This window comes from Grus americana, chromosome 18, assembly GCF_028858705.1.
Source record: "Grus americana isolate bGruAme1 chromosome 18, bGruAme1.mat, whole genome shotgun sequence".
NCBI lineage: Eukaryota > Metazoa > Chordata > Aves > Gruiformes > Gruidae > Grus > Grus americana.
Genome location: NC_072869.1, coordinates 3,392,618 through 3,416,270, shown reverse-complemented (window position 1 = coordinate 3,416,270; position 23,653 = coordinate 3,392,618). Strand labels below are relative to the sequence as shown.

The window sequence follows — 23,653 nt, the reverse complement described above, 5'->3', positions numbered from 1 at the left end:
GTGACTGTTCTTAGCAGCTGTGTGGCCCGGAGTTCAGTGGGGAAGCGGCTTCCTGCCGTCCCTATTCATCACCTGCTTCAAAGGCAGCCTGGCTGCTCCAGTGTGCAGGCCAGGTAGGGTGCCATTGTGCGCAGGCGGGGAGGATTAGTATCAAAGCTGCGGCGACCAGGCCCTTGGTCTCCGGCTGCCATTCAGTCTAGCGGGGAGAGGCTAAGACTGGCCAAGGTCACAGCATCCAGTGTGGTGCGGACTGGGAAAGGATCCTGAGAATAGAGGGCTTCTTATGAAATCATGGTGCAAGCTTGCAGCACAGCAGGTGCCCTTCTGGAACACATACATCTGTTTATGTTGGGATAGCGTAGCTGACAACGGGATAATAGAGCTTTGTTTTTTATAATTTTCTTTCTTTTTTTTTTTTTTTTTTAAAAAGACAACTGTATATACAACAGCGTTGAGGAATATTGAAGGAAGAGCTTTCGCTTTGGAAATCATAAAGAAATCTTTAAAAGATTTAATTGCTGGGGTGGGGGGGTTGCGTGTGTATACTTAAGCGCAGGGGAGAGCAGGCTGCCTATTAACCATTTAGCATCCTCAGCCCTGCTGATGAGCAGCGGCAGGGTGCGGGGGGACCGTACGCAGAATGCGACAATGCAATTTTTTTTTTATTTTTTTTTTGTACGCTCCGACATTTGTACCAACAAATTGGTTAAGGATGCGTTGCATTTGCTCGGTTGTCTCCATTGTTGGAATTGTCTGGAGGAATTCTGTCACGCTAACGGTGGCTTTTTAAAAGGTGAGGTAATAGTGACGTAAAAATAAAATTGCCAACTTGATGAAATTAAGGGGGAAATTAAGCTGTAGACGAGTTGTCATGACGACAAGGATGTTCTATTGATGAACTGTACTCCTCACTGTCCAATCAGATAGTGGAGCTGAAGCTGGAGCATGAACAGGAGAAGACGCACCTATTCCAGCAGCACAACGCAGAGAAGGACTGCCTGGTCCGAGACCATGAACGGGAAATCGAGAAACTGGAAAAACAGCTTCGCGCTGCCATGGCAGAGCACGAGAGTCAAACTCAAGAATGCAGGAAACGAGACGGACAGGTAATGATCAATAATGTTTGAAAGGCGTACGCTTATTAGAAAATGCTAATAATTAGTATTTCCTGTTTGCCAGCATTGTTGGTGATGCACGCTGTGTGAGCATTTGCGAAACTGGCACATAAACGTGATTTTGTTTTTCTTTTTTCTTTTTTTTTTTCCCGCTTTCCCCCCTCCCTTCCCACTGCTGAATAGGGCTTTAACTGCAAAAACCACAGGTAGCCAGATTAAAAATCCCATGGTGCGCTATAACTCGGCCTATTTATAATCTTGTCTCATTTTCTTTCATGATGGATTTGTTTAAGAAAAAAAGGTATCTGTTCTTCTCCCCCCCCAGCCCTCACACTCACCCCTCCTTTTCTCTTTGCTGGGTAAATCCATATGAATTATATCTGCTTCATTCGTATGCTTTTTTTTTTGTTTTAAATCTCTGCAGGTAACTCACAAATGGCTTTATTTCATTTTGTTCATGTCTTTTTGTTTCAGTTTTCTATTCTAGATTTGCATTGTGTGTTTGCCTACGTATGTCGGGTATTTGATGAGATGATGTGGGTTTGGGGTTGCTTACCATCACGTTTATTTTCCTACACACACACACGCACCCCTCCCGTCCTCCATCTCTGTGGTCACTGTTGGAAGCCATTTGGCAGAATAACCCCCAGCTGGGGTAGCATTTGACTCTTCAAACTTCTGGATGAAATGCGCACTGTCAGCATGGAAAATGATCTTTATGAGTTTTCAGTTCAAAAACCATCTTATTGCATTTTTTTCAATATATGTTGTAAGGATGGCATGGTATATTTTCCTAAGAGCCTATATTAAAAAGGCCTGCAATGGCAATATTTAAAAAAATAAGGTGATTTTGTAGTTTAAAGAGTATTCAGAAAATAATCTTTCCTAATCGGCATTAGAATTACTTATCATGCATGGATTAATTTATACCAAAACTGGACATTTTGGTAAGGCATCTTTAACGACGAATGCCTTCCGCGCACCGCCGTCTTCCCCATGAGATGTGAGGCTCTGACATTGAGGCATTTTCACTTTACTTTCCTGTAGACTAGTAGGCTGTGTCTTTTACTGGCAACTATAATGTAGCTAAGTGAAACTGAATGGTTAATTTTTAAATTACTTTTATTTTTTTACCTTTGGACGACTCAGACTCTATCGAAATCTGGCTGTTGGAAAACAAACGACTTGGGGGATGATGAGGGATATATTGCAGAGCTAGGTCTGATTTCTCCATTTCCACCATTATGGTTTTCCAAGGAAAACGAGAGATACTTTTGTGAGAACGCGTGGGAAGAGGATATTCAGGTAGCTTCTGAAAAATTAAACGTTGCCCTTCATTCTCCGCTTTATTGTAAGAGTGAACAAAGACTTAAATTGTTGAAGGGATTGGTTTTTATCTGTGCATTTTTTTCCTTTGGCCCAAGATAGATGCATCTTAACTCTATAGCTCTTTGCGAGTGCCTTTTCAAAGTTGTATCGTCCTCTCACCTGCATTCCTGATGTTGTGTCTGCGTACAAAGGCAGAGCTGTAGCACTCGGGTTGAAAAACAATTTTAGAATGATACAGAATTATTCTGTCTACACGCCAGCGTTCGTTACAGTTACTGTATTGCTCTGCATAACTCTGAGTACAAAGGTAAAAGGACTATTTTAAGGAAATTCGGAGAATCTGGGAGGTGTTTTGTAAGTATAACTCTCTACTTCGTTATGTTGTGGGTCATTTCTGGCAAAGATTGGAGCCCAAAGTTTGGTTGTGCTTTCTATTTGCAATGCGATATATAACACTACCACAGGTGCTATGCAGAAAGCTGGAAATCATCGCGGGTTTTGGGAAAATCTGAGCAGTCTGAATAGCGAAAACTTTGGCCTTTTTACAGGGCTTTTCTTTGTAGTTTGAATATCCCTGTACAGTCATTTGAACATTGCTGCCATGAGAATGACATGTAAATCAGGGAAGAAAATGCAGTGGCCTTTGACTAGAAGAGCTGTTGTTTATTTAAATTCTAGTGAGAATCTATCAGCTTTCAAGGACACATTTTTTGGGGTTTTTTTCCATTTTGGAAAATAAATAGTTCTTCATTCCTTCCTCTGGTCCTTGCATTAGAATTCACTTTTGTCTTTGCAGTGAGCTCAACAGACAATACTGGTGTTTCTTATGGAATTATGGCACATGTTAATTAAATTTTTTAATCTTTGCATATGTTTACTAAAACGCACGTTTTGGACATCTAACGTGACTAATGGCCAATGTTCTTTATGAAACATTTGACAGTCTCTTAACAAAGATATCACAGTGATTTAATGAGTTTATGTAGACATAGCTTTTTAAAAACCTGTTAAATTTGAACCGTGTTTGACAGCAGTAATTTATAGGACTGCTTTATATTACCGTGAAGGTGCGATGAAACAGGAGAAGAGGCCATTTTGCTTTGCTAAATGAAAAGTAGATTTGCTGGGTATTTCAACAAATTTAAATAATAATTAGTGTTAATCACATACGAGTGGCTTGGTTTGAAGGACCTATCTGTTCAATGTTTGGTGAATGATGTGAAAGCACCGTTATTAAAGGTATTCACTGTTATTCTTTCTGAAATCCTTTTCCATATGAAAGAGTAGCGAGTGTTTAAAATGCATATTTCTTACTATATTACGAAAGACAGCTATGACTGAGTACTGTGGAACAATTTATTATATTGTTACTGAAAAGATTATTTTTTATTACATATCCCAGGTCTCTACTTTCATGTAGGTCTTCAACCACTGTGAAATATAGTATACAAAACTGTTAGATTTTATTCAAATATGAATGCATTTATTGATGCTCTAATCAGAGCTAAAGTATAAAAATTAAGATTTCAATGCATTGCAAGATTTTGATTAAATATAAAATAATGTTACTGTTTCTTTGAAATAGAAGTTTAATATGTTTTCAGGAAAGGAACTTGATTTAAGTGGCTCACCTTTTGTATTGCTGATGAATTTCTGGATAACAATTGCATTCCACTTTAGCTCTTGGATTTATCCATTTCTAGGAGGCTTGCTTTGATTTTTTTCACCTAGGGTTGTAATGCTTGGGGCGGAGTAAATTGACATGTAGGTCAATAAAAGTCAAAGCAGTACAAAGGCTTTTATACCATGCTGTGTTCTTGTAGTCTTTTAAATCCTATACATTTTCTATGAACTGCCATAATATTGTTATTCTTTAAAGAGTAGTTAATAACGCAGGATTGTTTTTTTAAAAAAAGGGCAGTTTTGAATCACTACTTCTATTTAATTCAGGTTTTTTTATATTATCTGGATTTTCCTTAGGAGCATTTTTAAGCTACAGTTTGGATGGTCCTTCATTCCCCACCTTCCTAAATAATTCTAGTTTATACGTTAGCTCACAAAACAGGGAACTCCTTGAATGCTAGAGATCTTCCTTTTGTTTTCATAAAAACAACCTTGCTACCGAATTGGTGATTTTCTGAAGCAAGACTTCTGATTACAGAGAATAATACATCTAGTTTGCTTCTGCGAGATAAGATAGCAAGGTTAGGAGAGTTTAATAACCGATGCCAGGTGGGCTGCGGTGCCAGTCATGCCCTTATATTTTCCCTTTATCCTGCGAATGTCATTCTCTTCCCAGCATCTGACGTGTGCCCTCAACCAGCTCAAAGGTTTTCATGTTTCAGCTGCTCTACGGAGTTGGATCATTTTTGTGTTTGTTCTTTGACCGTTGACCTTCGGGCAAGAAGAATTAAAAAAACCTGTACCCCTGTAACTTCAACTGTAGCGCTTGGCGCTAAAGTGAGAGGGGGGGAAGTTTCCATGAGGAAACTGAATTCTCTTTCCAGGTTCTGTTATGAGATAATTACCAAGTCCGCTGGTTTCATCCATTCATAACTGAGGCAAGAGTAGCTCGAACGCTGAGGCACGTTTTGCCCGTGTTTGTCACTGATGTCACAGTATTTAATTTTAACATATAATGTTTATGCTCTCAGAAATGAGGCTGCTTTGAGAGCAGATCACTGGTGGTTGGGGGTGTCTTGGGGCTCTCGATAAACCACTATTGGTTGGGAAAGGAAAACCTCGAGCAGTTCTGAAGTCATGCGAACACACACAGTGAGAATGGAGGTGGTTGCAAAAGAAGAGCAGGCTGGAGGTGATGAGAAGAGTGAACAAGGTGTTTTCCCATGGCCGAAGTGTCTGTTTCCTTTGTCCTCTCTTACTTTTTGCACTTCCTGTAATCGCCTTGGCCTTTCCCATCCCGGTTTGCTTTACCTTCTCAGAAATCAGTGGCTCCTTCCCTGGTGCCCAATGTCTAGAGCATCCTTTTGCTTCTTTGCTGGCTTCTCCTCTTTGAAAATTTGCTTCTTTGCAGTTGTAACCAGTGATCTTTCTGCAGCTGTTGCTTTGCACCTGGTTTTGTCTGAATTAATTCTGAGCTGTTTGAGCCTGTTAAGTCAACAGTAAAAAAACTGAAAACCAGTAATGAATGTTATTTTCATTCCAGTAATAGTCGTTATTTTCATTCCAGCAAATCCTTGGTATATGTTTATGGTTTGGTATAGATAATTACTGTACCAGCAAAGTGGGGGGAACAGAAGAGATTTATCTTGCCTCCATATATGTCGTCAGTCTGAGGTGGTGCTGTGCTGATGTGTTTGTCTGATGGAGAGCTTTATCAACCATTGACAAGAGAAAATACAGAAAAAATTAATAGATGTACTATATACTTGTGTAATGATAACTAAATACCCCAACACATGCACAGTTTCTGTCTGTGTGTAAATATTGCTGTAGCAGTAACTTTTTGGTACTTGACTAATACGGAAGGATTTCAGGAGCATTTGTTTCACAATAGGAGACTTTCTTAAACTTTGATCTGAAAGAACCTATTGTTACTGCACAGATAAATCACTGATCAACTCTTCTGCTTCATGTAATTATTGTAATATCTCCAAACACCAGTTTCCACAGAGATATTCTTCTAATATCCGTGGAAGCAGTTTGCTTGATCGTGTCTGGAGGGTACAGATAGATGTAGCCTATGGAACATTCAGACGTTGATGGTGCTACCGAAGTCACTTCTGTATACAGTTTTGAGTAAATAAATTCTATGGCTCATTTTTTTATTGACTTCTTTTTCTTTTCTCAATAGAAGATGTCTTTGGCATGAGAAGAAATGCAGTGTTTGCTATGCAGGCTTTCTCTGCAGACAATCTAAATCATGGAGTTGCAATCTAAATATTTGTTTGTTATATTTTACTTGGAGAGTAGCTATTGGGCTTAGTCAGACTTCTGTAGACAGACAGCCGTTCCCTTTTAGCCTTTCCTAAACAAAAGCTTTTGGCTATATAGCAGCATGTTTAATTTACCACCAATCAACCCAGGATAATAAACATGACTGTTGATGTAAAATATTCAAAGTACCAAATATTTGCTGCAGTACTTGCGTGGTTTCCCTTGGTGGTTCTTCATAATTTGGTGGGTTGGGATGGATCCCATTGATGTGGAATATCTACTAAAATCAAGGATCTGATGATGGGTCCTATAGAGATGTTCAGACTAGGCTCTGAACTAAGAGTGTAGCTGTGAAGTTGAGAGTTCAGTGAAGTGGCCAAATGCAGCAGTTTCCTGGGGAAATACTCAAATACTGACCCATATTGGGTGCTGGTAATCAACACAGCTAGTTTCAGCTGTACTTGAGTAAATGCGGAGGAGCTGTGGGAAGAATTTGGGCTGCAGCATAGACGTAATCTTTGAGATTAGAGGAAATAATGAGCCTTTGCTCTAAAACTGAAGCACAGGCAGTGCAGGCTCAGGGGACTCCTCCATCAAGCACCCCCATCGAGGTGAGGGTCTGGGCCTCCTTCCCCTTCCCTGCTCAGATGAAGCCACCTTGCCACGTTTGTCGTTTTGCATCAAGCACTCTGCTTCTGGCCCCCACTTCTAAGCCGCTGCTTCTGTTTGAGATGCCTTTCAAAAGAGTGTTGAACAAGCTATAAACATCTGCCACTTCCTCGCTGAATGGAACCATCAAAGTGCTCTCGTGCTGTAGTGGGTGATCATCTATGATCTCTTCCACATTTTTCCTGGACTCTCACTTTTTACGATAGGTCTGAGATTAGAGAAGAATTGGGTGCAGGACTTGTGACTTTACTTGCTACTCTGTCCTTTTATACTTAAGGCTGTTCAGCGTTTGAAATATTTACTACAGACATTTTTGGAAGCCGTACATGATGGTGCATAAATTATCATTTGCTGATTAAAAATGTTAAGTTAGCTTAGGGAGAGTACTGACATTTTGTGCTGTCTGCAGTGTATGTAAAAGAGAAAGCAGTTGCCATAGAAACTAGCTCATCACATAACATGAACTCTGATTCCGAGATGGAGTTCTTTTCAGCAAAATGGACTTTCTGTTCACATAAAATGATATTTAATGTATGTGGTAGTTATTATTACATCGTAATCAACATTTTATATTATTTTTTGTTTTAATTTAAATATTGGTAGATGAAAAAGCAGAGTATATAATTTCGATGTGTAGGGGCAGGGTGTATATCATATGGCAGTAATTTTATTTTATACCAGTACTCCTTGTTTAGGAAAAAGTGATTATTTTCTGCATAGATATTAATAAATATAGAATAATTTCTCCAGAAAAAATGAGATCAGTCTTGCTCATCAGTGGGCTACAGGATCTTTATGCCAGTTTTTCACATGCACACTAGGTGTGGCTTTGCATATAGGGTTTGTGTGTGATGGTTACAATGAATAATTAACACTAATAGACAATAGGCTATGCATGGTGTGAAATTATTTTTAAAATTAAAGTTTTATAAAAGAATACTGAAGTCATAAATGATCGAGTACATTAGTACACAAAACAGGTGATAGTAACTGCAGCATTTAAGATGGTGTAACATAATATCTAAGCAGAGGGGCAAAAATACTGTGTCACTCTGCAGAAACGGTTGACTTACAGTATAAGGTCTTGATTTTGAATAAAAGGAACATGTGCTTTCTCTGAAGTTCAGTGTGTGGCAAAGCCAGGCTCTAAAATTGCTTATTGATGTTACTTCCAAGTGTAAGAGTCTAAATATTTTCCTTTAAATTTTCTGTGATATTAGATTGTTCCAAATATTACAACTAAACTTGTTTGGTAAATGCCTGCTGTACAGAGACGGGGATGCTTACTCACAACATTAATAATGTGGTTTGGTTCTTTTGAAAATTGCTTTTTAGTGTTATCTTATAATTTGCTTGAGAGAGTTGTTGAATAGAAGGAAGTTGACTTATCTTAGACCACAGAACAAGTACAGCAATTTGGAAAACAGCAGTGATATCTACGTCGAACATTCCACTGAATGGCTGAAGGGACATCCTCTAAAGGGAAATCAGGATTCATACTGAAGTTTTTTCACAGCATAGAATAATTTGGGTCCAAAAGACCTCTGGAGATCGTGTCCAACCTCCTGCTCAAAGCAGGTCTGACTTCAAAATTACATCATGTTGCTCAAGACCAAGTCCAAATGAGTTTTGGAAATCTGTGATGACGGAGATTTCACAACCCCCCTGAGCAACCTACTCCAGCTGCCTTACTAATCCATTGTGAAATTTCTTTTCCTTTATATCCAGCTGGAATATCTATTGTTACAATTTGGATCTGTAGCTTCTTGTCTTTTCACTGCCACCTTCAAGAAGAGTCTGCCTCTGTCTTCTCTACAATTTCTTACACTCAGTTGAAGACACCAGTTAGATTTCTCCTCAGCGTTCTGTCCTCCAGGCTGAACAAGGCTAGTTTGGTGAACTTCCTGAAAGTCCTAGTGGTCTGTTCCTCCAGCTTGCAGAGTCTGACCTCCCTCTGAATGGCAGCTCAGCTCTCCAACATACTGACCACTTTCCCCCAAGAGATGCCACCCACAGTATTGCACAGGATTCGTTGTGTCCTGTCATCTAGGTCATTGGCGGAGATGTTAAGCTGTATCTGTCCCATTTGAACTTTGAGAAATGCCACTTGTAGCTGGCTGTCTGTTGACTCCTATTCTTCAAACCCAGTGGTCCACTGAGTTCTCCGCTCATGTTGCAGCACACCCATCCGGTCTGTGTCTCTTCAGTTTGACTGTACAGGTGCTATAAAAGCCTGTATCAAAAGTCTTGCTAAAGTCAAGACGATGACAGTTCTCCCCTTTCCACAGAGTCGGTCATTTCACTGTAGAAGACAATCAGTTTGGGCAAGCATGATTTGCCCTTGGTATATCCAGGTTGGCTGTTCCCAGTGACCCTTTTATTCCTCATGTGCCTTGAAATCAATTTAATGAAGTTTTACTCCATAGTTTTTCCAGGGATGGAGGTTAGGATATCCTGTCTGTGACTACCTACTAAGGTATTGCAAATTAAGTAGTTAAATTTTTTTAGAGTGTGCTTTTTTCTTGTCCCTTTTCGAGAGAAAGATTATCCGAAATCAATTCAGTCTCTCTTCCTTAGGTCAGCAGATGTTAATTCCATTCACTCACTGCTGCCATAAATCAAGTTTTGAACAGTAGCCTAGCTGTTAAATGATTTATCTGATAGGAGAGATTTTATGATCCATTCAGTTCCTCAATTCAAAGGTATTATAAATACCAAATGAAAGAATGAAACACTAGACGAGAAATTATGACAATCTGTAGTTTGGAATGTTAATGCCACTTGTTTTGGCAGCATTACTGGTCTTAAAACAATAAGATCCATATGGATGCTAATTTTCCCAATTTTGAGTAATAAATACAACCTCTTTATGGTTTAAGTAATGATATTACTCAATACCACTGCAGGGTCCAGTAGACGGTTTCATGATGAGGTAATAAATAGCAATTTTGGAGAGCTGATTATTTGTGTTTTTCTTTTATGTGGTTTATGATGGGGGAAGAAGAAATCACAAAGCCAGTGAAAAGCCTTGCCCTCTCCTGTAGCTGACATACTTTGGCTGAAGATATGTCAGTCGAGAAATATGAGACCATCCATAAAGCTCCGCACGCTCCCACATTAAAGTATTATAGAGAAACCTTCAAGTGGAAAACCAGTAACGAATTGCAGCTGAAATGCTTATGGCATACTCCACTGCCCTGGGTGCCCTGCCCCACAGATCTGCGTGGTCCTCCGTATGTTGCTTTAGTCAGGAAGGAAAATGGAAGGCACCTCTGGTTTTCCTCTATTTCATAGACAGGTGAAAAAACCCCCAAACCCCCGCGACGGGTTGCCTGCAGATCTGAAGGTGATGTTACTGGCGCAGACACCAGGCTGAGTACTTTACTGTTAAACATCTCTGCAGCTGTTTGCCCACTGGCCCGGCCCCGCTGTCTGTAGCAACTCTTCGAAGTCTCCTTTTCTGCCTCAGATGTTAGGAATTTGCTAACCCATGAGCTGGAGGGGTAGCCAAGTGCTCTGCACTCTTTCAGCACCACTCCTCACACTGGTGCTGTGCTCAGTGTGTGATCCCAACTCCCTCCCCTCGTTCCAGCTCCACATCCACCCCTTCCGAGCTGCTCAGTCTCCTTTTCTACCGAAGCGCCGACTCTTGGCACACCTACACGTGCAAACCACAGAAACAGAGCAACTCGGTGCAATGCAAGGAATCGCATTGGACCTGGGTGGCGGAGCCCGTCGGTGCACGGTCGTGGGCTCTGGTCAGCCCCGCTGCCACCCACCTTCTCCTGGGGGTCAGCTCGGAAGAGACCACGTCCCGTCTCTCCTTTTCAGAACTGAGACTCTGTGTTTGGTCCTTGGGCAGGACCAACTGCCCCAGCAGAACCTCCCTGGGCCCATGTACTCTTTTGTGGTGTTCCACATTTCCCGTCCAGATGCATCATCTCCTTCTCTTTTCTGCTGTCACTTGTGTTTCTGTTTTCCCTCACACCCAGATAAGAACAGGGATTTTAGATTGTGCGTTTGGGGAAATTCCAGATAGAGACAGTGTCATGTGTCCTCAGCTACAGGCTTTGGACCTGTGCTAGCCTTGAATGCTTACTGTATAAGCCTTTTTTGCAATTTGTCTTTTTTCTTCTTGGAAGTTTTTTTTTAAAAAAAAAATTAGAAAGAAAATGCATTATTTTAAAATACAGTGAATATTTTCAATGTCAAGTCAGACAGCAGAGCTGTTCTTTGGTCCGGTCACCTTTGAAGAAATGATTGTCATCGTACTTTCACAAATACTGCTTTTTTTCTCCATTTTGAGAGTGGCACAGACTCTGACAGTGATTTAAGGTCTTTAGTGTTGATTTCATGTGAAGAAATATTTTTCACAGTATGACTTTAAAGTAGACTTTTTCCCCCCAGTTACTCTACATGTTGGCAGCAAATTAGCTTTGAGAGACTATTGTGCACATCATAGTTCCCTGTTGATGTATTGGGGAGTCATTTTTGGATCTTTTAGCTCAGTCAGACCAATGACTGACGTTGTTCATGTCTTCCGTTTCTGTAGATTTGAAAGACTTTCTTTTGACAGGGAAGGTGATGTGGAAAAAAAGAAGCCAAAGTACAAGAAATGATTGGCAAAGTGATGATATCATCAAATGTTCAAAGACTTTGCAAATTGAAGCTTATTAGGCTGACATTTTGTCTTCTATTCAGCACTAATTGGAATCATGCCTGGGTGCATGATGTGGAAGATACTTAATACCTGAGTGTTTATCATGACAAAATGACAGAAATCGATGTCAAAGATGCTGTAGATTTCTGTTTAATGGAGAAAACAATATATTTCAAACTGCAATTACATATCTCATAGCAATTTGTATTCATATGTGTGAAAGTTCTCCTGAAATATTGTAAATAAGAAAACTTTCTTTTCAGCCGCTAAAATATTGGCCTGATTGTGAATATTCCATTTTCAGGTTTTAAAGTTGTTCTTCAGAGTTCATAAAACCAACACTGATGTAGGTTTTTTTAAAAACAAGAAGACAGAAACACCTGACACAGTGTTTTTACTTGAAACAGATCTGAAAATCCCACGAAGAGTGAACTCCGTCTTTCGCACGGGTGATACAATTCTTCTAAAGTTGTCTCTGACAGCTTGAATTCTTTTGTAGTCTGTGCTTTCTGCTGTATTGGCATCTGTAAAATGAATTTAGAAAACAGAAATACCAAGGAAAGTGATTTTTTTTTTTTTTTTTTGGAAAGGCAGCCACTGCAAACACAGAGTATGCTGGAATATTTGAAAATAGCGGCGTGTTCCCCTGCTGTGTTCGGTATCATTAGGGATTGCCGAGTTCGAGGTGCCTGCCCCGTTGAGGGCACGTGCGTGCTGTCTGGGATTAGCGCATGTGACCAGTGTGGTGTTCGAAGTCTTCATCTTGGACCTTACGAAGTTGAATTCAGATCGTCAATTAAACCTTTGTATAATATAAAATCAATATTTATTCAACAGGCGATGGAAACAACCAGCTGTTAGTTGAAATCATTACCTGAATTACTGTTTCTAATGAAATACAGATTGATCTTTGCAAAGTAATATATTTAAAAACAAACAAAACAAAAAAAGAAAAAGAAAAGGAAAAAACCCCCACACAAATCAATGTAGTGTGGATGCTCACAGGAATTACTGGTCATTATGTGACTGATACAGCTGCCTGTGTATTGCTGTAAACTCCAGCAATCCTGTAACTAATAAGATCTTGACCAGCACTAGTTTAGGGGCTGATGGTAATTCTTTGTATTGCTGGAATCCTCTCAGGGGTCTGAGTCTACGCTGTGTTAGTGAAAATGTGTAACAGACGACTCCTGTCCTCGTCAGCTCGTAACACAAATGTGCTTACAGGATACTAGAAGTGGGTGCAGCACGCGGAAGGTTGAGGACCCGTGATAAACAATGAGGTTTATCAGTAGGTTGACGTGGTTTGAGCAAGAAAGCAGAAGACACGGCACGTCAGCTGCTTCCCTCAAGTGGCTTTACTAAAGACATAGTAAAAATGCCTTTCCATGGTTTGTCTGCAGCATTAAGAGACACCTAAAGTATCCTGGATACCTGCCATGTCTGCAGTTGCTGCTGTTAGCAAAGGTTTCTCACGTGACTGACTAGAAAAGGAGAAGTGACTTTAGGTGGGAGATGAGCACGCCAAGAACGTTTTTGTCTGTTCAAAGTTTGGGAACCCTTATAAAGATTTATGTGCTTATATAAACGCTACTCGCTCAATCTACTCAAACTATGTTTAATAACAACTAACTGTAAGCCTTCTAAAACTATGCATTGTATTGATTTCCTTGTAGGAAAGCAAATTTAAAGAACAGTTTGTTATTGTAACTTTTGATCGGTTGGATACTGCTGTTGGGGAGTGAAAGGGAAGAGAATGGAACAGGACCCAAGCTGTTGATATGCCGTTGGTAATACGAGAGAGAAAATACTAGTTTTCCTGCTGAAGTCATTGGAGGTGCGTGAGAGAGTGTATGTGTTTGTATGTATATATGTATGAGTACGTGTGTGTATGTATTATTGCCCTCTAATGGATAGAATCTGAATGGCTCAGCTTTGCATGCTTGTATGGGTTTCTGTAGCAAAACATTATTTTCAGGGTGTCTGATATTTCCCATTTTGGAGGTATCTTGTAATGTTTATTCATAAGTCTGATACATCTTTTGTGGGTAGTGCTCCTTTAGTTTGTAAAATTAATTTGAAATTCAGCAGAAAGTCCCACAGCTTCGAGATGTGCCTTTTCTTTGTTCTCTGAAGTTTTATTTTAGCTAAATTATAGCTGCTTAAAATTCGCCAATTTATTTTCCTGTTTTTACCATAGTGCTAAAATAACACCTGAAGACGAACAGAAGGTTGCCTCTGTACAACGGCAACATCAACGGCCTTTGGAGAGAAGCAGATGAGTAGAGCTCGCTCCCCTTGCTTTATTCCCCCCGAGCACGTCCCTGCTGAGAGCCCCACGTAACGAGGATCTGCCAAGCTCCTGAGATGTGGGTGGAAGAGGGAGTGAGCTCATCGTCTCACGTCTCTGGTCAACACCCTGGCTGTAGCGGGTGTTCCCGGGGCCACTTCCACCCCGTCCTGCTGAGCACCGTCCTGGCTGCTCTGCTCGCTCCTGTAGTTCGTTTTCTAGGAACGGCGGCAAAAGTTTGTTACGTAACGTTCATAGATTGAGGTTTCAAATCTTCGTGAGATTCATGATAAAGTCAAGTATTCTAGTGATGCATGGTAGATTAGGCTTTGTTTTGCTTTTTAAGTAAGACTAGCTTTGAAGGTAACTTTAGAATAACCTGAGAAGGAAGGCTGCAGGTTAGTTGGAAATTGGATTTACACTTGTTTGTACTGAAAGCAGTCCACTTCTACATGGTCTTTATAGTGGAATCTTAACATAGTCATATTTTTTTCCTAGCAGGACTCTGTTTTCATTCAATAAATACCTTTGGGAGAATTAAATTTCAGAATTACACTTCTCTCTGCAGCCATAGACTTTTTCCTTTTCAAAATTTCCAGACCTTGCTTTAGCAGTTGGATAACTCCGCGGTGTTTTGAACACATAGCAGAACACTTGTTGCTAACAGCCTTCTTCATCTCCAGTTGTAGATTCATGCAACTTCAGAGTAGCAGTGAGTATCCAACAGTTATCTTTCTCCCCTCCAGGAGGTTCACGATGATGCTGGTAGGCAGCATGGTTATTACAAAGAGATTCCTGATGGATATGAATTGCAACAGGCCAAATATTCATACTTATGAAATCACGTAAATGTCCTGGGGAGACCAGCAGCTAATTTCACAAAGCTCTGCTAAGGTACCTCCAATCTCTGTACGTCAAGTTTTAGCTGACTCCATCGTATTTCTATTTATGATCCAATTAACAAGCTGAACCTAGGTGGGAAGAGCAGAAAGAACAGTACGTTAATCAAACTCCCTCGTAATGACTGTGTTTTCCTGAGACTGACTTCTCGAAGGTGTGCTACAGCCAGGCACGCAGTGCTGGCTTTTCCTGGCCCTCCCCAGGGCCGGGGTGCTTCCCCGTGCTCCACCTGCTCAGCGTGGCAACCACTCCTTCACAAAAGACTATTGTAGTGAGCTGAGAGCTTACTCCTGGGAGCAAAAGAGAATTGTCTCTGTGTTTTGGGGCTACTACATCTTCCATTCACGGTGAAAAACAGAAAAAAAAAAAAAAAAATTCCATATGTTAACAGAGAGATGAAGGATATTGCAGGAGCATCTTCTCAGCCCAAGATGAGGACTTTATCTGCATTTATAAATATTGGTGGTTTTGTTCTGAACATGTTTCCTAGCAAAATGGGTTTTTTTCTGACAAAAGTTATTTTCCACTTACAATACACTGGCAGCCATTGTTTGTATTGTTTAGGATCAATGTGGAATTTTTCTAAATGTTATTTTGATTTGATGACTTTGTTCATCAGCGAATTATGAAAGCTCTGATTGTTTAGGGCACAAGAAGGGTACAATACATTCCTGGGTCGCATGCTCGCTTAATGCATGCACATTGTGATGGCAGTAGTAATAGCACCATTAAAGAACAAAAGGTAGCAACACATAGTAGCTCTGTATCTGGCCAGTCCCCTCAAATTACCATAAATATTTGAGCAATCTGAATAGTTTTGGACTCTGTAGTAAAGCTTTCCTGTTCTTATCTGGCACTGAAGGAATGTGGAATAAAGTATTCATTTAACAAAGTATAAAAATATGTATGCTATGCAGTTATAATCATGTGTCATTAATCAGAAAATACTGCAGAAACTCTGACAAATTAAAAACACAAGGATGTGTCTGCAAGGGCTTTTTCAGTCATTAAAAAGCTGCTTCACCTCTCAGGCAAACTATTTAATGGCAACTTCTTGCTCAGTGTACTGACATCTTCAAAGGCTCTGACATCTGTCGGCCTTTGAACTACCATTAAAAAATATTATCCCATTTCCATTCTTTTATGCCCATTTTTTTAATTATAGCCCTTCTTTCAAGTTAGGAACATGGTTGGTTTAAATGATGCTGTCCTTTCGTTTTCAGCCACCCAGCTGCGGTTTGAATAAATTGATGTAGAATCAAAGGCGGGACTTTAAAGGGAAAAGGTTTGATGGACTTGGACTCCGAACCAGATGAGGTTTTATGATGAAAAGGGTTTAATCCCAGCACAGGCATCGCTTCTATCAGTCGAGCAGTACAAAGCGATTCATATATATAGGTTCACGAGAAATGATCTATTTTTTTTTTTAAACAGCACAGATCTCTTCAGGACTTGCAAATGTGGCATTAGCTAATATTCAGAGAGCTGATTTCCTTTCATCCACCAGAAGCTTATGATTATAGTACAGTTCTCGAATTGGAAATGAGAGCTGCAACACAGATTTAAAGCTATGCTGTCTGATTTGTATTCAATATACATGTCACTGCGGGACAAGCTAGTCTAGGCCGAGCTGGTTCAATAAAGGGAAAAAAACAGTTTCAGCATCTGAAATTCGGGGAGGGGGGGAGAAGGCACCAATTAATTCTTACCTGCTCTACCTGAGTATTGTGTCGGATACTTAGTAGATTACGATCATTTCTAACGCTGTGCAAACAAACCCTTGTGATAATGTTTCTTTGGCATCTTTTGCATCAGAGGCTGAGAGAAAATATGCGGCATTAATCAGTAATGGCTTCTAATGTAATCATTTATATGGAAGGCAATATTTGTTTTTGTGTGCATGAGTTTTGAGGATGTTTAGCAGAGACAGCCTTGCTATGCCTTTGTAGCAATAGCCTTCATTAATGTGGTAATTAGGCGCGCATATGGAGAAAGCTGAAATCTCTGTCTCAACAAATGCATCGGATGCCATTTGTCAAAAATACCACCTCATGGTACTGCAGAAATAATCTCTCTGATAGCTCCTGGATCTTTGTGCTTCGTGTTCATGATGTGGTACATAGTTGCGATCTCTTATATAATCAGATTGTGTCCTTTCAAAACAGGGGTGCTTTCCAGAAAAGTAGAAGCAGTAGGTCTCAAAAGCCTGCAAACGCTGTCCTCCGCAAAGACACCGCTTCGTTGTGGTACAGAAAGGAGACTGCTCCCTTTGGGGCTCTCCTTCCAGTCAACAGTTTCTCCTTCAAGCCCTTCCACAGCTGTTGTTCCCTGCCAGAGCGCTCAGTTTAGGAGTGATATATTGTTCCTGATCTCTTAATGCAATTTTGAGGTTGAGTTTTTGGGGTTTTTTTGTTTGGTTTGGGGGGGTTTTTTTTGGGGTGGGGGGGGGTAGTAAATATAAACATGGACCTGTAGAAATGAATATAATGGGTTATTTTATTTTACTGATATTTCATAGAAATTGCATGTTTACTATGTATTTAGATTTTAAATTTAAACTATATATTAACATTTATTCAAAGTACAGTAGATTCAAAATGGTTGCATAAATAAATCTGAAGAAATTCCTGCCCCAGGATGCGCTGGCCTATTTGTCATTCAGAAAACGAAGTGGCATCAACTGAATTCAAGGACAAACTGAGAAGGATGAAAAGGATAGAGATCAATGTAAAGGTGCCGGAGGAAGATACTGAGCCAAAAATACTCTCGATTCCAAGAAAAGAAATGTTATGCACACGGTTTTCATTTATTTTGTACAGATCATCCTGCGATTGATCTTGTCTTTCTGAACTGGTAGCTGTGGAGCATGATGCTTCCAAAAGGTCTCTGAACTCAGAAGAGCCACCGTTGAGACGATGGGAGTACTGCAACCAGCACTTGAGGATGAAGGTGCAGAGAGGGAAACTAGGGATGGTGTCAGCTCTGTGTGTGCACAAAATACCCGAAAGGTGCCATCGTCTGATGCCTTGGACTCCAACCTAACACCTAGGTTGGAGTAAGGACGTCCTTCTCTGGGACTTTCCTCCTCAGATAGAGGTGACAAGTTTATCTGTTGGATATAAGGATTGACACTGAAGATAATCAACTAGAATATGCCTCTTCCAATTAGGAGTTGAATTCAAAAAGGAGAAAGTCAAAAGTTGCGTGTGTGTGTGTAATTCTGCATCTTATTTGTGTAAGCAGCTAACGTACAGAGAGGAATTTACCACAACTCACTCATTAACAGAAACTGCAACCATTGTTACTGCCTTGCAGAAATGAGCGTTCTTTTGAAAGTTAGAAGCTGATTATTTCTTTAAAGTCTAAACCTGTAAGTGACACATTTTTCATTTCTGAAGCTGCTGGATTTCAGGATTTCTGCCCACACATATTGCCATTCATGAGACCGAGAATGAGGACTTCATGCTTGGTTAAAGACTGTCATCTTCAATATAGCAGCATGACATCAGTAATGAGAGAGTTTCCTGGTATATTAGATTCTTTAGTAGAGCAGAATAGTACACACAGGCTGGTGCATTTAAGTCATCTTTAGTCGTCGGCCCAGAGAATAACAGCGCTAAGTTCCTGAGTTGGTCTCCTGTGATTATGCTGGAGTCTTGAAAAACTTATCTTTTTCACCTTGATTAACAGTCAGGGCAGAGCTTGGACAGTAACATCGACTTGGAGTCTTCCTCAAGTCCTTCAACTGCATGTTGAGGAGACAGTCATGGCACGCGACCTGGATGGGAGTTAGCCTCTGAAGTCTGCATTTCTACAAGTATTAACTTCAGAAGCTGAAAATGGGACATAACTTGCACATGAACAACTTGTTACTTAGGCTTTGTATCTGCACCTTGTCTTATGTTTGTCCCGTCACGTTGTGCAACCGATGCCATTTCCATTACAGCCACCATAAAACCCTTATGGGATGTGTGGGGTAAAATTTCTGGAATACTCAGAAGATGTATGTGTTTTGAGCAGTAATTTAAACAAATGCATCCAAAGGAGAAGTGTGTGATGCTTTTCTGGGTGGTTTTTTTGGGGGGAGTGGGGTTGCTTTTTTTTTTTTTTTTTTTTTTTTTTTACTTATAGTGAAGTCTTTTCATTAGTTGACGGGGCCAAGACATTTCTCATAGACAATACAGCCTGTACCTCTTCTGGGGACAATTTAGGAACTATAATACGTTTAATTTTGCTGCCTCATAGAGATGAATGTCTGGAGTAATCCTTAAATCTGTAATCATGTCTGCATTTAAATCAGAATTACAGTTGTTCAGGAAATGCTAATGCTTTTAAACTTAATATGTGGAAAATTTAAATGCAAATGTTTTTTAACAGCTTTGACTTAGGGGGGTTGCTGGACACAGAAGTACTCTCGGATTGATGGGTAGTTCTTCCCAGTCCACTGCAGAGCTCTTTAGCCTCCATTTCTGTATTCTAGCGCAGGGAAGTCCTGTCCTTCCTTAAATATCAGTAGCTTTTCTTCACTTTCAGAGCAAGCTTTGCTCCAATGTTATTTCAGAACTGAATATATCTTTAACATTCATCCAAAAGGAGTATTTTCCTTGCGCATCCTGAAATACAGAAAATAAAGCTTTATGTTTTTTCAGAAAGGAAAACAGGGAAGCCTAAGCACGTGTTTGGTGAAATTTTCGTCAGTCATCATTTAAGGATAGGTTGTTATGGTTTGTATGATGCAGCAAACCGGCTATTAGATATGGATTTTTATTTTTTTAGCCATTCTGTATTTTATCTATATTCTACTCTCACAAGTCATTTTAGGGGATCGCTGCATTAAGCATGTATTTATGGTTGATATTTTTTTTGTGCATCTCTATCATATCTAAGTTACATAAATGCAATAACGTAGATTACTAGGTGCTCAGTTTAGTGTCTCTGTTAAATTTCTTAGCAGAAAGACAAAAGGTAATGAGTCCTCCAAGTAGTCCTTTCCAGGCAGGTCTCTTAGTAATCTGATTCAAATCCTTTTGTTTGTACAAAGAAAAATACAAAGGTAAACATTTCTTTCATCAGATAAAAAGAGAGGAGAAAGAAGGCTGGCTGTTTTAATTTTTGACTCACTAATCTATTTCAAAGCAAATACAGTAAACCGGGTAATAAGAAACTCTTCTGGATCTGTCTTCCAGGCAAGAGGGCCAAGTCTCTTCCAGGTCTTAGAACTGTTATGTGGAAAATTTATTTACATTTATCTCAATTTCAACGTGGTAAGTAATCCTGTCACTCCCCACTGCCCTGTAGTGTTTAGTTACACGTGTACGCTTAAGGTTCTTCTGTTTGACTAAAAATCATTTTATTAGGAAGGCAGTGACAATAACCAACCCATATGAAGTTCTGCTTTCTAGCTGCTGTTAGCTAAATTAGAATCAAATGGACTTATGTAAATTAAGAAATCAAAATAAGCTCCGTTAATTTTAAGCTCTTTGTGGAGCTGTTCAAATGGATGTCTGATTTTCTTTCTTTTCTCTCCCCCTCCCTTTTTTTTTTTTTTAAAGCCAGTAGTTTGTAGCTTAAGTGCCATTTACATTAACTGGGATCAAGCCACCACCTAACTGGCTGCTTTGAAAGTCCAGATCTATTGCAGTGCACTCCTTTTGGGGGAAAAAAAGATCAAAACTGGTGTTTTCCTTAATACCACGTCACAGCAGAACTTGAGGAGTTGCTACCCCTTTGTCACGTGTAGTCATAGATGTAGCAACAAGAACGGTGCCAATATTTTCAGTGTAACTTCTCCTACCGGCGTTCGGATACCTGTGCCCTGCATATCTCTTTTCAGCCTTCAGAAATCTATGGCGAAGATAGCGAATAGTTTGGGGTTCAGATTAGCTGTGGAGATGTTGCCTGAACGTGTTTCTCTATAGGAATGAGATGGGTAGGCTCTTTTCGTGAATTTTATTGAAAATGGAGCTAAGCGGAAGGTCGTTTCTCTTTATTGTTCTTCAGGAGTCAACGCTTCCATCGTGTTTCAGGGAAATGCTTAAGCCGTAAACAAGAGTAGACAAGATACAGCAAGTGCTTTACTAAGAAATAAAATTTAAAGGGTGCTGGACTTTTTTGGAGACTACGTTAAGTGCAGGGGGAAAAAAAAAAAAAAAGTTGGCCATGGTTGGAATACGAAGGAGGGTGCTGTTTAGCCTCCAGCAGCACTGTCCAGGGAGGGTGGTGTTAAACCTGCCCCCAACTAACACCCTAGCAGGTACAAAACAAGCGAGGTTGGTAGGAATATATTTTATCAGATTCACAAATGCTAGAGGTGTTTTTCAGAGCATACGCAGTGCTGAAAGAGTCCAAGTAAAGAATCTTACAAAGGAAGTTTGACATTTAAAAGCAGCTTAATGCTGTTAAAATTAATAGAATAAATATGTAAGTTAGCAGCTCAACACCTCACTTTACAAGTCCTGGTGGATATTTTCAAGAGAGATGTCAGAGGTACATTTGCAAAGGTGAGAAAAGCTGGGATTGTGTTGAGATGGAGCTGATATACCTTTGCATGAGCCCTGTAATACGGGGATTCAGGTTTTACACTGCCGAACGGCAAAGATTTTAGTGTTGGTGCTATGGTTGCCATCTGCGCTGCTGCTGCCCAAGTTTCATTGGCACCGAACGTTCATCTGTTTGAGTCTAGAGAGCTGGACTCTTTGTATGCGGTGCAGGTTAGGGAGTGCAACGTTGGCTCGTGTCACAGTTCTCCTACCAGAGAATGCTTAAACTTGATATTATGCAGCCTGATTTGTGAACTGTGAACATTTGATTTATGAATGTATTAATAACTTCATCCCATCGCTGAAATGTAATCATGTATAGGATAAAGATGTCTTCTAGTTAACAGGTTGGGCAATAGCACCAACGGGTTTTGCCCTCAAGAAAGAAGACACTTAAATATGCATTTTATTATATGTTTGTGTAGCATTTTGTGCATCTCTGAGTACTGAAGTTTTAGCTTTGCTGATATTTTAGTGTTTCCAGCAGCACTAGACAAGTGATCAGGACTCCTTATAACGATGCACTTCCGTGATTTCCTCCGGAAGAGCTCGCGCAGCCTCGTGCTTTTTGGAAAATTCGATTGGCGCTCTTAGGAGGTGAGGCCAATCTGTTGGTCACTGAACTGCTGTTCATTCTCACTCCATTTCACACCATTTCATTTATCTGCTCCCTTCATTACCATATTTATGGGCCTATGTGTTCTTACTCAAAAGGCATTTAAACTTGACAGTGTAATAGATTGTGCTGTGAAAGCTAAATAGCTGTTTATTACTTATCCCTGTTAATTTGTGCGCTGCCACATCATTACCCGTGTGATAATGTGTGTGAGATTTGTGGAAGTAGTTTCACTTGCAAATCAAACCTATCTTTTTAAAGATTCATAATATTGACAAGTTGCTGATTTTACCAGTCACAAGAAAAATTGGATAATAAATTCTTAACCTATTTTAATTGAAATTGCTATGGTATAAAAAATATTTTCAATATAGTTGGTTAAAATTGAGATAATTAATTACAAAGCTTTATTTAGATGACGACATTAAAAACTTGAGTTACTAAATATTAACGACTCTTGCCAATTCAAATTTCTTTGAAAGTATCCGTTTAGATTTGATATCTCTTCAGATTTAGATCGTAGCTTAAACAAAAAGATTGCTTTTTCCAGCACTGCTGTGTACCCTTTGTATCACTGTCATATTACAAAGGAGCCGCAAAGGTAGCTGCCAGCTGGCTGAACTGGCCAGTTGAACTTCATCTGGCACGGAGAAAAGCAGAGGTTTACTGGGACCAGTCTGACTCGGTAGGATGCTTTGTGGACAAAAAGATCAGAGAACCTCCAGGACTGTGCCTGGCCCTTGGCACTGCACTTTGTTGCGTAATTCTTTTATCTCTTAAGGGTAAAAGTCATGGGGATGGTTCCTTAAAACCAGAATAAGATCAAGTGTAAGACCGGTTCTTGTGACTTGCTGAAAGTGCAGTATTAAGGCTCACTAATATAAACCAATTTTGTTTTAAACACAACCCAACCTTACGCATCCTTGAAGTTCTTACAACTATACTTTTTTCTACGCGTAGAGCAGCAAACAAATAGTATTTGTTTACTTTTTTAGCATTCTTCTGTGTTAGATGCAGTGCTTATTTTTGTGATGGTAGAGAAACTTATCTTTTTCTCAGCACTTTTTAAAGCTTTGTTTATTAATAAGAACACTAAAGTAGTGCAGATTCCCACTTTCAACAGATAATCCTTTCTAAGGTAGTTTACACTAAATACGTCACCAGTTGCTGCGTGACTGGGATGGGATGGATACTTCATCCACCTCTTCTGGGATGTCGCACTGATCGTGGGTAAAAAGGGACTCGTCACCACTGAATCACTGGGTGCTTCTATTTTGTTCCTTATTTTCCTTTTAATTCTTCTTCAGCAAAGTGAGACTTGTTTTTACTGCAGACTTCCTTTCCCCTGACTGGACTGATGTCCCTTCATAAATAACCCACTACCCGATAACTAATGTTATGTATACCTCATCCATCTCCATCACATCACGCCAGCGTAACGAGACACAAAGAAACAAATCTCCCTTTCGCAAGGGTTCAGGTGATGGTTTCACACAGCGCACTGTTCACATGCTTGCACTAATTTTAATGTCCTTCCAGGTGAGAAAATGCTGAGAAAGTGTTGGCGCACAGGGGCAGAAGCTGCATATCGGTGATTCAAATAGGGCTGCTACTTATGGGCTAATATGTTGGGTTATT

At 40.0% G+C, this 23,653-nt stretch overlaps 1 protein-coding gene across 5 annotated transcripts in view; it reads left to right on the top strand.

Moving 5' to 3' along the window:
* CEP112 (centrosomal protein 112) overlaps positions 1-23,653 on the top strand; it is a 171,800-nt gene that overhangs the window by 79,573 nt on the left and 68,574 nt on the right. For all 5 annotated transcript variants that reach the window (XR_008579771.1, XM_054846683.1, XM_054846680.1 and 2 more), the window contains one exon: positions 924-1,106. Coding sequence is in view for 4 of the 5 variants with exons in the window: in XM_054846683.1 (XP_054702658.1) it covers positions 924-1,106 (183 nt within the window). In the remaining variant the exon portion in view is untranslated. The remainder of the gene's footprint in view (positions 1-923; positions 1,107-23,653) is intronic.